The 15,828-nt window shown below is 46.7% G+C and overlaps 2 protein-coding genes across 3 annotated transcripts; both read left to right on the top strand.

Annotated features, from left to right (window-relative positions):
• Positions 1-1,757: 1,757 nt before the first annotated feature.
• LOC120841055 (proteasome assembly chaperone 4) lies at positions 1,758-2,310 on the top strand. The gene has a single exon (XM_040211889.3). The coding sequence runs from the start codon at positions 1,911-1,913 to the stop codon at positions 2,289-2,291; it is 381 nt and encodes a 126-aa protein (XP_040067823.1). The 5' UTR covers positions 1,758-1,910; the 3' UTR covers positions 2,292-2,310.
• Positions 2,311-2,571: 261 nt separating this feature from the next.
• LOC8035084 (ras-related protein Rab-4B) lies at positions 2,572-15,210 on the top strand. 2 transcript variants are annotated; one of them, XM_002411016.4, is made up of 7 exons: positions 2,572-2,891; positions 4,235-4,315; positions 4,877-4,991; positions 5,185-5,247; positions 5,816-5,970; positions 7,503-7,598; positions 13,278-15,210. In XM_002411016.4, exons 1-7 carry the CDS (start codon positions 2,876-2,878, stop codon positions 13,388-13,390), a joined length of 639 nt encoding a protein of 212 aa, XP_002411061.2. In that variant the 5' UTR covers positions 2,572-2,875; the 3' UTR covers positions 13,391-15,210. The 2 variants fall into 2 exon arrangements, with proteins under 2 accessions (XP_002411061.2, XP_029845712.1); XM_029989852.4 differs by lacking the exon at positions 2,572-2,891 and adding an exon at positions 3,307-3,519.
• Positions 15,211-15,828: the final 618 nt, after the last annotated feature.

Raw genomic sequence — 15,828 nt, 5'->3', positions numbered from 1 at the left:
AGGCTTCACCACTTCGCACCGGAGTGCTCGGAGAAGCCGCCGACGAGGATGGGCGCTTGTCCTTTCCCTTACAAAAATTATCAATGATTTTCAATTGAGTTTCTAATGTTATCGTATAGAATACATAAAAAAATTCAATTGAAACTCATTGATAATTTTTTTAAGGGTTGTACTTTTGCTACAAGGAGGTAGGAGGCTTCTGGAGGTGACATGACTTTGTGGAGAGGGACACTACCCCAACAATAAGCAAAACCAAGAGACGCTAGTAGACGAAAAAGAGTTGGCGCCAAGTCCTTTTCGTAGGTTATAACTTATAACGAAATAGCGGCTACAGCGAAGCGATCACGATTTTCCATTCCCTTTTGCACTTCGTTATCGAAGTCGGTTACAGAAAAATAGCGACTACAGCGAAGCGGTCACAATTTCCCATTCCCTTTTGCACTTCGTTAACCGAAGTCGGTTATAACGAAATAGCGGTTATAGCAAAGTGATTTCCGATTCCCGTTAACTTCGTTATAACTGGTCTCGACTACCTCAATGCTTTGCTATCACCGACTAAATACCAATCACGTACAGCGAAGACGCCGGTAATCCAATTTGGTTAACTAAATCCCAGTTACAGTGCGCCTCTGCTGTGTGGATCATAACATTTTTTAAACAAACTAGGTACAACTAGAACCCGTGGAAAAAAAAAAAGAAAAAAAAAAAGGTTTCTGCCCATCTGTACATTAAATAAAACAAATCGTTTATTTTTTTTTTACAATGGTCGGTTTTATTGATTACTCTTGCCTGTTGTTTAAGGTAAGCGTATGCGTGCCCACGTGGCTTCATTAATATTTTTAGATTCCTCGAAAGCGTTGTTTATAAAGCCAAATTCTTAGATAGGATGTGTTATAATGAATGTAACTCTGAATCATTTGTCTCATCTACAGCGTGGACCGATGTCACCATACCTCAAAGATAGACCACGCCTAACGCTGTCTCTAAACACAAACGTAAAAAAAAAAAAAAGAAAAAATGTTTTTAAATTTATGTTACGAGACTTCATCTCTAATCGAAACGTACTCATGTCGGATGTCAAGTTCTTATTGTAAGTTATACACACTTTGCTGATGTCTGTTTTGTTGTACACCAACTACGCAATCGTGGAAACAGCCTGCCGGTCGGTCTACGTGCGCATGAACGGCTTTTCGAAGTTGTCCCTTGGTGGTATCTCTGTTTTGTGCTATAGTTTTTGCTCAATGTTCTTGAACTCGTGAACTCTCTTCCCCTTGTGTTGTTTTCGGTTAATAAAGTGTGCGAGCACAAAGACTGCGAGATTGTTTTTGGAAACTCTAAGAAACTGTGTGGTCACCGGTGAAGACATTTTCTTCTTTAGTGTTCACAGTGCTGCGGGCATATCAATGCCAACGCCGCGTGCTGAATAGCGTTGAAAATAGCTTCAGGCACCATACTGATAGGACAGTGATGATAGAATCACCAAAACGACCGAGCGTGTTTGTGTATGATAGACCGCGTTGTGCGTGCTTTGGACCGTGTACTTATTAAAAACCGTACTAAAAAAAAAAAAGAACAGGAGGCAGTGATTAACATGTGCGTGTCTGCCGTCGTCCTTTTTTATTTTTATTTTATCTTTGCAGAATTATTTTTTCAAATTTCCCGCCACCATGTTCAGGCTCCAAGAGTGGTTCCTTCCACCAACACAACGTGGCGCCACTTCCCAGGCGCTTTTGTCACTTTTGTACACTTTGGTTTTTATTTGAGGCCGTTCCAAACAACATGGACGCCGCCAATAGATCCGCGTCCTTACCTTGACGACTGGACTGGACCAACTTCTACGCTTCTACGGCGTGCATTCATCATTCGTGTTGCGTTTTCGGTGTATCGTCGGTGTCGTCGACTTGCAGGCCATGGAACCCGGCCAAACAACGCAGCTCGAGCCACGGTTCTCGACTCACGAATTCTCCCGAAAGTTCGGCGAAGCCGTTGTGCATTTCCTCGTGCTCAAAATGAACAAAAGCTTCTTCCTGTGGATCGGATCCCGCAGAGCGAACTTGTCCAACATAGCCGTCGCCATGAAGACTGCCTACGACAAAGTTCCGACGAGCACGGGCCTCCTCGGTGATCCATCGGACCTGACGTCGACTTCGTTGGCGTCCAAACTTGCGAGTCGGACGGGCTGTCAAGTGTTTGTGAGCTGCAATCTGGCGGATCCGGATAAGGCAACTGTCAACTTCGTCCACGAGTGTTTGGCCGAAGAGATGACGCTTTTTCCTAACAAATTTTATTAAATGTGGCTTTGCCTGAGTGCATGTGTGCATAGTTCGTGTTGTGTTCCCTGACCCCGTGTCGTCTGCATTTGGAGCGCACATTTGCAGATGCAAAATGTGACGAAAATGGGTCTTGTGGTTCTTTAAAGCGGTAATATTCAAACATCAAAAGATGCTCAGCTGGCCCAGCAACATGATGTTTCTAAGTTTTCAATTGTCCTCGGAGTTAGCTCGAACCGGCCGGAAACTAGCACCGGACGTCACGTTTCCGCCATTTCCACCCTTTTCAACCTTTTCAAGCAGAGCCTCCAACTGCTTTGATTTGCTATCACGTGGTTAGTAATGCGCGATCCGAGTCAGTCGAGTCAGTATCGTTGGGTACAAGAGTAGAAAATAACCGAACGCGACCAGACAGCTGTGACGTCACCACAGGGGTGACTGCTGCTGCTGTCTCGTATTCAGTTGTTTATCAGGTGTTGGGATTTCGCAGGAGGCGACCGAGCCGTCTGGACCAACAAAAATACAAAACAAAGTAGATGCAGTCTCGTACGCGTAGCCGCGCTCTAATTTGATGCCCCTAAGCCACATATCTGACATTGCCAAGCATGTCAGAATCCTACGGTAAGTACTTCCTCGTTCAACGCTCCGCGTGTGCTTTTTCGAGAAGAAAAAAAGTGAGAACACCGTCGCCTTCGAAGCTTTTCGGCAAGGCCCAAGCCCATCATCCTAGGCCTAAGCCTCTTCTGCCGTCGCTCAGTAATTAATCGCATTTAGTGATCCTAGTTGGCGACGAGCTTTGTTCGAGCTAGCAATCGAGCCCGGCTGAACCCATATCTGTATACGTCTATCTCGTACTTGCGTTTTCGTGCGTGTTTTGTCCCGTGTCGTGGTCGTGTTCGCCGATTCGCCCGCCGACCAAGCAATGCTCAAACGTAGGAAATCCGGTAGGAAAGTGTCAACCGTCCCTCAATTTATGCTTGTTTTCTTACGTTCAACGCCGAAATGCGTCATCGCCGCAGTTTTTTTTTTTGTTTTTGTGTTTTGGTTAAACGTAGGCTTCGACGATTCGATGGCTCGCCGCTGTGCAATGTGCGTCTGAAACGTTGTCGGGAGTGACATTTGCTCTCGGCTGGAAAAGCCAAAGTCCGTTGCTTGCGTGCGTGCCTTCGTTTTCTGAGAACTTCGACTTAATTTCGAGCTGAGTCGAGAGGTGTCCGTGGTCTGTGCGCGATGGTACCGCCCGTTGTCGGTGAGTTTGGCTGGAACCACCATGATATGTGTTGCTATGTTGGTGCATGGCCCAGTTTGGGCTATCGCTGTCAAAGGCACATCTTTGTCGGGTTACGGAGCAAAATCGAGCTTTTTGGCGACTTTTTGGAGAAGTGCGTGGCCAACTAGCAACGCTAAAGTGTTAAAAAAAAAAGTTTGCAAACGAATTGTGTATGATTGACTTTCGAGTAGCATTATCCCTGGCCTCGTATCCGATTGGCCTTCGGTTTGCTTTTACCGATAGGCAAACAGCTGTCGATCGATCTTGGGATGTGTCGACGAATCAGCAACAGGGATTGGCACGCTTCGTGTGGCTGCATTTGGTTACTAGCTTCTACATGTGTAGAGGAATATCGCTGGAAACTGGTTCACCGGGGTGGAGGTATTTGGTTCGCTCCCAATTCTTCAGCATACTGATTATGTACTGCACAAGTTGTTTGCAGTGTGCTATGGGAGAGGGTGACTAAAACGCGAGGATTAGGTGAGCTTACACGCCCATTGTTTAGCAGTGCTTCCCGTGCAGTCTGGCAGTGTGTCATGGTTGCCAGTTAACATGCGTGTGTGTAGCAGCATCGTTGCACAAGGTTTTTCAGGAAGTGGATGGACGTTGGCTTTCGTCGGTCAACGAAAGGCCCTACAGAAATGGTGGCATTGACTTCTGTGTTTGCGGAATTGACAGACACCTTTTCTCGCAGATTACCTCTTCAAGTTTCTAGTCATCGGCAGTGCTGGCACGGGCAAGTCCTGCCTCCTGCACCAGTTCATTGAGAACAAGTGTAAGTATGCCGCATTCGGGCAGGGCCCAGGATCACCCTTCACTGTAGCTGCTAAAACTTCCCGTGGCTCAGGGGGCGCCTCTGTCCAACCCAGCTTCTCAAGGTTATTTAACGCCCCTACATGAATCTAGCCTCGGTGCTGGAAAGGAGTCGGTGGAGCTAGTGAGACCGACGATATAAATAGGATGTAGTTTACCAGCGATGATTCTTCGCAAAATAATGTGCAGCTATTGAGAATGCCTGCCTGTTGCATTTGATTTATGGGTAGTTTGCCACGGTTGTGAACAGAACCTTGTTGTCGGCTCTCCGTGCCGGCATCAATGTGGCTGTCGGTTGGCTCCAATTTTTCGGAGCCTGGGAATGTTTGGTGACTGGATAGGACGAGTCTAAAGACCAGGTCTGACCTCACCCCGGGCTATCTCCATCTTTCTCTTGCTGTATTTTGTTACCTGCCTATTCTGAACGCCTTTCATCGCACTTTTGCAATTCTGAAATGATCGGACAGCGTCGAGCGAGCCTGCTTGACCTGTGGTTTTTGTGTGTTGCGCTGCACGACTCCAGTCAAGGCGGAGTCCAACCACACGATTGGAGTGGAGTTTGGATCCAAGGTGGTGAACGTCGGGGGACGGTCAGTGAAGCTCCAGATCTGGGACACGGCTGGTCAGGAGCGATTCAGGTGAGCGGCAGAGTTTGGGGTAAAGTGTGAAGGGGCACACTTTTCGGTTGACACAAATGGTTGTTGTGAGGCTCGGTGGTGGTACAAACAAGGATTCCTCCCGTCGGGTGTTTCGTTGGTGACGACTTTGTTGAGGGGAGTGTGCGGCGTCCACGGGTGATTAGTGATCGAACGGTCGGTGTCTTCCCGGTAGGTCTGTGACCAGGAGCTACTACCGAGGAGCTGCGGGAGCATTGCTTGTGTACGACATCACCAGGTGGGTGTTTTTATACTGAGCTGCTTTTCTGGCTCGTTTCCGTTTTGTGTGCTTCCCTCGTGATCTTGTTTATCAGCGCTTGGCCTATGTCTTTGGGGGTTTTGCATTCATGCTGCCTACGTCAGCTAGTCGATCTATAGTTTTTTTTTTCTATTTGCATTGGGCCAGGATTGTGAGTGTCCGAAATTGCGGATGTAGCTGTGGCAGTGTTATTTAAAAGGTATTATAGCTCAACATTGTGTCTGTTTTCTTGCCTTTGTGTTACCATTGAGCTCGCAATTGCTAGCAGTGGCCAACAAGCTGCTACCAAGTAAATCTAGTTTCACCCCAAAACAGAAACCTTCTCGAGCGTAAAGGGGTTCAAAAGAAAGAGGTCGTCAGATGAATTTCTGAGCCACTGGAGCTAATCGGACGGTTTTGGTCACCAAGGACTCCGACACACATTCTCTCGGTCTGGCTCCAACAACGCGGAACACGCGTCGTCTGGACGAAATGTCCTTGACCACAGCTGCGGGCACTTTGCACCCACCGACACCCCACGGCGCTTGTTCCTTTTTTGGCTGTGCAGCCGTGAGACATACAATGCGCTGACCAACTGGCTGACGGATGCGCGCACCCTGGCAAGCCCCAACATCGTCATCCTGCTGGTCGGAAACAAGAAGGACCTGGAAGACGACCGAGAGGTCACCTTCCTCGAGGCCAGCCGCTTCGCCCAGGAAAACGGTGAGCTGCTCACACGTGGTGCGTGGTTGTCATGCTGCTGCCTTCCGCAATCCTTGGCTGTGATACGGCGACAAAGGTGGATGTGACCCTTCTGCCGCAGGTCTCGTTCACGCTTGGTGGTCCGCGTAAGTTCCAGCAGTTTGGAGTCGGAGCACCATTATTTTTGCTCTTATTTTCGGGAAAATGAATCAAGCAATTGATCTTCAATGTTGTGGGGCTTAAATACCCGTTCAACAAAAGTACTAGCTGCACGATTTCGGGAACGGCGCCGCCCGCCCTGCTTCCCTTTTCTCCGAGGGGTCTCGCAATGGTAATGCACGGCAACTGCCGGAAGGTAGAAATTGGCTTCAACAAATACCTAAAAACACCGTGACACTTCTTTTTTTTTTTTTTTTTTTTTTGCATTTGGTAATTTGGTGTTTAGGCTGAACGCTTCAAATTCCTAAAACATGGAGAGAGTAGAGGTTTTTATTCTTGTTGATCGGTATGAGGTCACAAGGGCCAGCACGAGGCTCGCACATCTTTTTTTCCCTCGACCACCGTTTATCTCTGGGAAGGTTTATCGGAGGGTCATAACCTCTGTCAATACAGGCAGAAGATTATCTCCTGGCACCAGATAACCTGCTTGGTTGACTAGAGGACAAACACAAGATTGTTAGCCTCACTTGCAGTAACACCAGAAATTAGGGAAAACACTCGAGCAACCAATACGTCTTTTGCAAAAAGCGCACAGTGGATAACCAAATTACCGTAGCCTGCCCCCCACTCCCTCTCCTCACGTCTCGTAAAGCCCCTCTGTAAGTAAAAGTAATGACATGTTTTGAAGAGCGCTGCTCGCTACCCTGGGATGATCATGACTGTGGGCGAGCCAAAAATAGAGATAAGAGTGCGTGCGGACGAGGAGTGATCAGTGGAGGAAGGTGGAGTGCCTTCAGAGCGCAGTGGAGTCTATGAGCCGACGGCCCCAATCAAGTAACGCCAGAAGCACAGTGTCGCAGCTCTCGGCGCCTTAATTTGTGCGTGTTCTTCGTGGCTAATCCAATCGCGTCCAGAAAGTGCACAGTGACAATGCACTCTTATTTTGTGCATGCACATGTTTGTGTCTTTTAGTCTTCGACTGCACTTCGACTTGCAATTCAACCCAACGCGGAAATGCCGCCTACTGTCTTGGGACAATAATGATCGCGAGTGGGTGAAAAAGAAAAAGACAACAAGAAATGAAGAAAATGAGGGACAATGGCTGCATTCGTAAATTGAATACGATGGTGTGCACAGGGTAAAGACTTTGCAGGCAAATATAAAATGTGTCTAGTCAGCGACAGGGTAAGAGTTCAAAGGGAGCTCCTCCCCCCCTCCTTCCATTTTAGCAGAGGGGACGCTGGAGAGGAGGTCGCATTCTCTCCAGCGTTTGCACTACTAAGAAGGAAAGAGGGGGGACTTTGACCTTTTAACCGGTTGCCGACTAGTGTAGCACAGTGCGTGTAATATTTCAGATGGGATTCACGTGCTGCGTTGTGCGTTTTGTTCTCCAGAGCTCATGTTTCTGGAGACCAGTGCCCTGACCGGGGAGAACGTGGAGGAGGCCTTTCTCAAGTGCGCCAAAACGATACTGGCCAAGATAGAATCGGGTGAGTGGAACTTCTACGCAAGCTCTTCTATTCCGTAGGCAGTCTCAGCACTCTGTATACGTCCGTATCGCGTCCCAGCACGCAGCATTCTTATCGCCCTGCGTTGCAGGAGTTAGCGTGTGAAGTGCATGTAACTACACGTGCTGCCCATTCCTTGGCACTCGAGAATTTTGCAGAAAAATATGTTGGGAGTTTGTGAAGTCCCGGTCGGTAGCGCAACATTTCATTTTACCTGCTGCCTAAAAAGCTGTTTTTGCCGCAACGTCGACGAATGCAACGCGCGCCTGTGCAAACATACGTTCGTCGACCACTGCGCCACGTCATGCTGCGCCGAGAATCGCCCGAACGGCTGTGTTTACGGTCCAGTGAAGACCAGCGCAGTCCAGCGTGCCCTGACAAACTGCTCCACTTTGCGCATGTGCATCTCCATGACAGTCGCATCGTCTCTGCTCCATAATTCTGCCTCCTGGTTGGTACTAATTGTGCAGTCGGTCAATGTGGTTCGGCCTCGTTGCGTAATCACGCGGTCACCCTTCAAAACAGCGATTCGGAGCAGTGGTTGGCAGTACGAATGCAAGAAAATGATGAGGGATAACGAGTGCAAACCAGCTTTCATTTTCTCCAAAATGTCGCAAAAATGTCAACAAAAAAACAAAAAATCACAATATCGCGTCCATTAAAGCAAGCTGCTTGGCAGGTTCGCCGGAGTCGTGCCAAACGACTCCGGTGGTTCTGTCGGGATGCCTCGATAAAATCTATGCACTTGATATTCCACAGCAACTTCTTTCTGACAGAGGGCAGGGGTGTGACATCTGTGCCAATTGCACCATTTTGATACAAACCCAATTTTCTGTGCCTAGTTGCGCCAAAAGCGCAAAATCATTCGAAACTGCCCCACTTCACCAAAGTAACTCAAAAACTAAAAAAACGTTTGCGACGATGCTAGATTTAGCGGGAAACGAGAGCTTGGTTGGTAACATTCAATCTCGTCGTAGTAAAGTACACGGCACGGGTACAGGGTGGCGCAAGCAACCACCGCATTCGAAGATTTCAGCTGTCGTGCTTTTTTCTACCTATGATACATGGTTTTTTCCCGATTTTCCTACTATTTTTCGCTGTCATTTGTGACCGCATGCTACCGGTGTGCTGTCACGCAGTCTCGCTGTCTGGCCGCAGGAGGTACAACGCACAGGCTATCAAGATCAGCAAGTATTTCTTGCGTTTGAGTGCCTCCAATGTGTAATCGTTCATTCGTATCCGTAATTTTCTCGTCGAAATGGATGGCGCCGTCGCCATGAGTACTTTCGGTTATCCCGCACATGCTTCCAGTGCGTGAACAATCGAATGAATCGGTCACACACCCGTATTCAGCGTGCATGTGCTGCTTATAGTTTTTCTACCAATTCACTATTTACCTTGGGACTCGCTTATGTGGGGAGTTTTTCCTATCTGCACATGCTTTTACGAGCGTCCGATCGATCTCTGGTTGTAGTAAACCCCCTGTTCATGCTCTCGAATCACCGCTTTAAAAGGTTTTGCACTACAATTGCTCTTTGGCACCAGTTCGTATAAGCTTGAAGTACCTGGTGCAGGCACGTAGCCAGGATTTTGGTTCGGGGGGGGCCCCTCCCATGACAAAATGCTGTATGAGGGGGAGGGGGAGAGGAGGTCCCAGCAAAATGAAAGATTTCAGGGGGGGCCCGGGCCCCATGGGCCTTCCCCCTGGCTACATGCCTGACCTGGTGCCTGCCTAACTTCGCAGCAAGCCTGTGTTTCTTGTCCTCATCTATGTGCATTGAACTCGGGTTTGCCTTTTCTATTTTTTTGTTCTTTTGTATTTTATCTCTGTGCGTATCGGCACTGATGACTTATTAAAATCGATGAAAAAAAAAAATTAAAAAAGGAAAATTGGATTGATGTGATTTAAACCAAATTTTTTTATGATTTAAATTGCTGATAAGCTGCTCTAACATTTTCTGCTCCTAATTTGCTCCAAACTGTAGACTTTTCTGCTTCGAAGTTTCTCCAAGATGCATAAACTGCTGCTCAAAAACGAGAATTTTGTGCTCCTAAGCTGCTCCAAATTCCAGATTTTTCTGCTCCAAAAATTGCTCCAAAACCTGTTTCACCTGTCTCACCCCTGAGAGGGCCGGTGCACCATCAAAGTAAACTTTGACGATGACCCAAGAAACTACCACCGAAGAGAGCGTACGATGCCTAAATTACACGATTTACGCGTCCGAAATTGTAGCGCACTTTACGGAGCCCATACAAACAATGCACTATTCACTTCCATTCTCATCGCATACTGCTACTAATGTTTACAAGCTGAGACACCCCAGTGGAAAATTTCTGTTCGGCTCAATAGTTCAGATGTTTCACTTGGTCCGCCGTTCCTGTTCATTCGACGGCGCTTGTTGTTTTGATCGGAAACTGCTGTCGTGTCTGTGCGTACGACTAGCACATGACCGTATATAGCACACGCATCAGGCCATCCTTAGTTCTAATTAACTCTACCTTTGGCACGTCGTGGAGCTTGCAGCTTTTGCTGGCAGCCGACCACCGTCGGCTCGACCTATAGGCCTAACATGCTTCGGGTGTAGCGCATCCTCGGAGCAGTCGTCCACGCACACACTCGCCTAGTGGAGCGCGCAAACATTAAATATGCGCACCAACACGAGAATAGCACACGACACATGGTTAGAACAGTAGGTTCAGATCGGAGAAATTGGCGTCGCGCCCACTCCTGGCAAGACGTCGTCCTGTCTATTTTTTGTCTCTTCTATGTTTTGATGTTTCCTCTCTACCCCAGTCTCAGGTTAATTCAACATGGTTAACATTCACCATCTCGCCTGCACCCTTACCATATTTTAGATCTGTTTCAACATGAAATTGCGACGCGACCGGTCGTTTGGTCGTGTCGCTTGCGTCACCTCTGCAAGAGGTGTCTCGGGTACTGACCTTCGCACACCATACCTTCGCCAAAAAATGTTTGCGCGTCGCAAGCATCAAGTTGCCGGTGATAGTTGCCCGCCTTATTGGGTTTTACAAACCGAGTGCAATGTCGTCCTGTAAAAATCAGAGTCCCGAAGATGCCGCTGACGTCACCCTCACGACACCGCCAAAGCGCCTGCAGCCATGGGCCTGGGAGCCACCGTTTTTTAACTGCTCTTCTTGGCTTTAGCCAACTTCTCATTGCGAATCCTTTTTGGAGGAGCACAAAGAATGCATACGCACGCAGTTTAAAAAAAATGGCATACGCTAAAATAGCACACAGAAAACCTAGTTAGCGTTCGGCGCATGCGCAGTGGCGATGACGCCATTTTTTGCGTATGCAAAGCTCTAGCGTGTACTGTTCTAAAACTTCCTAATTTAGTCACAGCACAAGAGCGACATGCGTAACTTCGACCGCAAACGCATCGCAGTTGCCGAACACTGCAAAGCACGGGACTATCCGATTGACTTCTCTCATACGCACGTGATTGACACTGAGCCAAATTTAAGAAAAAGGCTTCTCTTGGGATCCTGGCGCATCTAACAGATGCCAGGAAACATCAGCAGATCCCTAGGTGCCTTACCGCCTGCTTAAAAAGAGGAAATAATGCTTTCTTATTTACAAAGACGAAGAGGTTGAAGCTGTGACAGCTTCGTACGACCTATAGCCACCACTGAAGGAGCCAAGTAGGCTTGGAAACGTTGGGACTTCTTTTTAGTTTTGTGGTTGGAGAATTTTTTTTTAATTTAATGAAGCTGTCACCGTTTTCCCCTCCTGTTAGAATAGAGAGGTCATCAGCGAAATTACTACCGTAATATTGGCGGTAACCTTCCGTGATAATAATACACATCGTTGAGGTCTAGGACGACCTCAACGATGACTTCCAGCCTTTCCACTCTGGTGGAAGGGCTGGAAAGGTTGCCACCATCTATGAGCGACGGCGGCAATCAGACAATTGGCAAGCCAGTTGTCTGGTTGCCACCGTCGCTCATAGATGGCGGTAGCTGTCCACAGGGTTGCGTTGAGATCCATTTGTCCACGGACACAAAACTGGGGAACGTAACCTTTAACAGCTTGCTGTAAAAACCTTAGCGGGCATAAATACCCTGTAAGTGTCCCTTTAACGCTAACCTAACATAATTTTAACCTAACCTGATTTAACCGATGATGTTAAAGGGACACTGACACCTCCCAAAAAGTTTTTTTTTTTCATTTTTTGCCAAGCGATTTATTATGGTGTCGGAATATTACTCAATTAATATTTTGCTACAGAGTCGCATATTTTTTTAATAAAGCCAAAAAACGCAACTGCTCGGAGCCAGAACCCCCGCACCGCACAGAGCAGTGGAGAGGAGAGAGTGAGTGGCGGAAGGCACGCGCTACACCCGACCGTGCAATTTTTTTTTTTTTTTTTCTTTTGCGCGCAGCAGACGAAACGCGTTGCGGGATCCGTCTGCCGTGCGATTCGTTTGCAGTTATGGTTGTTCCGCTCGCTGTTCTGTAGTTAAGATGAGTTGTTTTCTACATTTAAGTGTTAGCAATTAGTAGTGAGTGCCCATGGTGAATTCCCGTGATCGGCTCCGACAAAAATACTCCCAAGATGTTGCGTGAAGAGTTGCCTCCCATGTCCTGCATCTGAAAGTGGCATTGTGCGGCAGAGGTGTCAAAAATGGAATCCCATACCATTTAGTTCAGCGACGTATCATCCACAACAATTTTTTTTTCAGATAATTGTAAAAAAATAAATGTAAACATTGCAAAATGCCTAAAAAAAAAAAAGGTACGCCCATTAGGGATTGCACTTGTCCCTGCTGCGTGTGAAGCAGTCATCTTTCCACTGAGCTACTGAAGGAACTCTTTCGTTTGTAGTAATGCAGCCGGTCGACTGTATGTCGTAAAGTTTGCTGCCGATTTCCCTCCAGTAGATGCACTCCCGGCTTGAAGTCGGGCAGCACCACGCATTGGCCACATTTGCACCTAGTAAAGAAACTGTACGCGAGCATATTTAACACTAAGTACACACTTCGTGCTTGACGTTCGAGCGAGCGATGTCTTCTGCGACGAGAAAGGACGACAGCTCGGCGACGTCTTCTTGCTGTCGGCTTGCTGTTCGGGCGTGTCGTACGGGATGAATATCGATTCTTTTGAACGGTGCAATATTTCTATTTCAAAGGAAGACAGAATTCGCCGGTTTCATGAACCACAGTTTTGAAGTAGGGGTCCCGCGCCCGTCGTCCGCCGTCATCCGCGAGTTCCACGATACGCGAAATGACGCCATGTTGAGAATTATGCAGTGAACGCACAGAATACTTTTGGTTGTCTGTGCAACCTCTTTTCTGTCAACGTATGTGCAGCTTTTTGGAAGCCACAAAGAATGGGTTTCATATTTTTTTCTATTTTTAGTTTTGACTGTGTGTGTACCTTCAATGACCCACGACTTTGATTAAATTTGGTGGTCGCGTCTAAACCTTAGAAAACGGCCCGTGCCCTCGGAAAAGAGTGAGCGCGACTCAAACAGGCCAGTTCTCGATCGGCGGTTTTCGGGCAGAAAGAAACCGAATTTCGAGCCGCAAATTCTGTTCTGGGTAGTTTGGCTCTCATATGTCACGTACAACTAAAATTCTCGGCGAGCATAAATACCCTGTCAGTGTCCCTTTAACGTTTGACCTCTTTTTTCCCTTCAGGAGAGCTGGATCCTGAGCGCATTGGTTCCGGCATCCAGTACGGTGAGGCGACCCTGCGGAAGCTGAACCGCACCCAGCAGCAAAGGCGTGCCCCCGCCGATTGCGCTTGCTGATTGAACCTAGACCGCCTGGACGTCGGGCTGAGTCCGGCAGGACACCGGCCCAGCGTCGGTCAAGCATCGGGTCTACGTCGTCGCGAAATATCTGCTTCCTCCTCCCTCGGGGACATACCCTTCCTTTGCGTGTTCTGGTTTCATCGCTATCTTTTTTTCGTTGAAGTAATCCCTTTGTTTGAGCTAGGATTTTTTTTTTTTGGCAATGCAGACAAAACGTTGCGAGTAGTGAACGGCTCCCTTTTTTTTTTCTTTTTCATTTTCAATCTGCAAACAGTGTCATGAGAGAAATCCAAATTCGTAACATTTCTTTAACTTTTTTCTTAAATCCCTGTCATTTTTTTTTTTTAGGGGGGTAGGCTTTTTGCCTGCATATCACGAACACTGGTTTAGGTTGTCTGAAAGAGTTTATTAAACGGTTGTAACCTTGCAGTCTAGAGTATTTAGAGCCAATTCGGCGACTAGCGAGCTGACTCCAATGCCGCTTCTGGATCGCGGGATTGTGCTCGTTGTTGACGTGCGATGCTGGCCGATCCCTTGGTTTGAGACGTCCCTCGACGGCATGCTGAGCAGCGTAATCCGCTCCTGTCGATGCACAATAGCCAAGGACTTCTCATCTTGCTTTTCAAGAAGAAAATGCGAGCCTTCGACATTTTTCTTTTTTGAATTCCTTCTCATTTATATCGGGGTTGCGGGTGCAAAGCTCCAATTGCCATGTGTGTTACTCTGGTCGGCTCTCTCGTTTTTTGTTTTTTTTCGTAACAGCTTTTTCTTTTTCTTTTTTTGTTTATTTTCGTTGTCTAGTCATGCCCTTTGTACTTGAACGAGCTTTGGGGCAACCTCCCGCTCCCCTATTTATTGTCTCCACGTAACCGAGTTTGTCCGGAACACGGCGAAAGGCCGGCAACAGTGGTTTGCTCGCGTCCAAGAAGTCGCTTTAAAGGCGTTGGCGGAGCCACAAATATTTATTTCTGCATTTGAAGCTTTTTTAAAAATTTTCTGTATCGCTCAGAAGCATTTGCACTTCCCACAGTTTTTTTCAGCCCTCAATGCAACATGCTTCAGGCAATGAGAGAAAAAGAAAAAAGAAAGAAGCCCACAAAAGTTTGTTTTTAACATTCCACCTAATGTTTGGTTCATATTTCCATCGAGCGCCTTAAAATTCTTTGCGCCCTTTGGAACAAAGTACATGCATCGCAATACTTTCTCGTGTTTTTGCACAGTGTAGTTGGACGTGCCGTAAATATGTCAATCGAGAAAACCCCACCCTTTGGAGACTTGTTGCCTTTCTCAAGTTAACACGCTAACTTGAACACCTCTCGTAGTAACTACTAGTTGTCCGTCTGGGAGGAGTGCAGTTTCCTTAGGGGAATAAAATATACTGATTTAACGCCGTCGTTTTTTTTAGGCCCGTTTTTGTTTTTATGATCTTTGTTTGTCCTAGGAATAAATTCATGTAACAGCATTTGCACCTTGTCGGGATGTTTGTAAAGCAACGTTTGGGAGTTTGGATTTTTGGTTGTGATGACTAATTGCTGTTTTTTTTTTGCTGCGATTTGAACCTTGCGGGGTTTTTTCCTTTTACCTTCCACTGTGCTTTTTGGATGTTTTCGTGAGGCAGAGCTCCTTTTTTTACGATCTGGTATGTTTGCTCCCTGCTGTATATTGGTACTTGGGTACAAGCGAGTCAGTGATTGTTAATTGTTCTCATCCTGTTTTTAAGCATCTATATATATATATAAATATTAAGATATAGTCGAAGCTGCAGCTGATGTTCTGTATATAAGATCTATCTTTTAATAAAGCAATTTAGCAGTTCACACGGGGCGTTGTCTGATCCTTGACTGCCTGCCGTTTCCCAGTGATTTTTCTTGCACTTTCTTGAGTTCTTAGGAAAATACATCAAGTTTGTTTTTGGAAATTGGATGTCGTCCTTCCAAGTTCTTGAACACTTGGCTGTAACATTTTCAATTTACATACAAAAATTGGTTTAATTAGAATATATATATATTTTTTTAATTGTAGTAATAGCTTTATGATGGTGAGTATCATGAGAGACTCGAACAGAACAAGCTGGCTTTACTGATGGGTAGCTCCTTTAGTACCTGGAATAAGTTGCCGAAGAAATTTTGCACATGTTAAACAGTCGGAAGACTAATTTCTCCACTTTGGGCGTGTTCAACTTCTGGGCAGTACATCTGCAAAAATAAAATGATTTTTTTTTTTTTCTTCTCGTTTGCATTGCTGAACGCTTATTTTTTTTTTTTTTTAACAAAATGTAGCGCTGGGGGTTCGAACCAAGTGCCAAAGTTTCAGCATTAACCGGTATCTTAATCAAAAGTTATTTATTTTTGCGCGTTCAGCCATCTTGAAATCCCAAGTTGTGCGGAAAAGCCACTCTTCGCGCGTGTAGGAGTTGTGAACCGTCGATTGCGGCC

Source organism: Ixodes scapularis, unplaced genomic scaffold (genome assembly GCF_016920785.2).
Source record: "Ixodes scapularis isolate PalLabHiFi unplaced genomic scaffold, ASM1692078v2 PGA_scaffold10__122_contigs__length_95168666, whole genome shotgun sequence".
NCBI classification, from domain to species: domain Eukaryota; kingdom Metazoa; phylum Arthropoda; class Arachnida; order Ixodida; family Ixodidae; genus Ixodes; species Ixodes scapularis.
The sequence above is the reverse complement of the archived record's forward strand: the minus strand, read 5'-3'. Positions and strand labels throughout refer to the sequence as shown.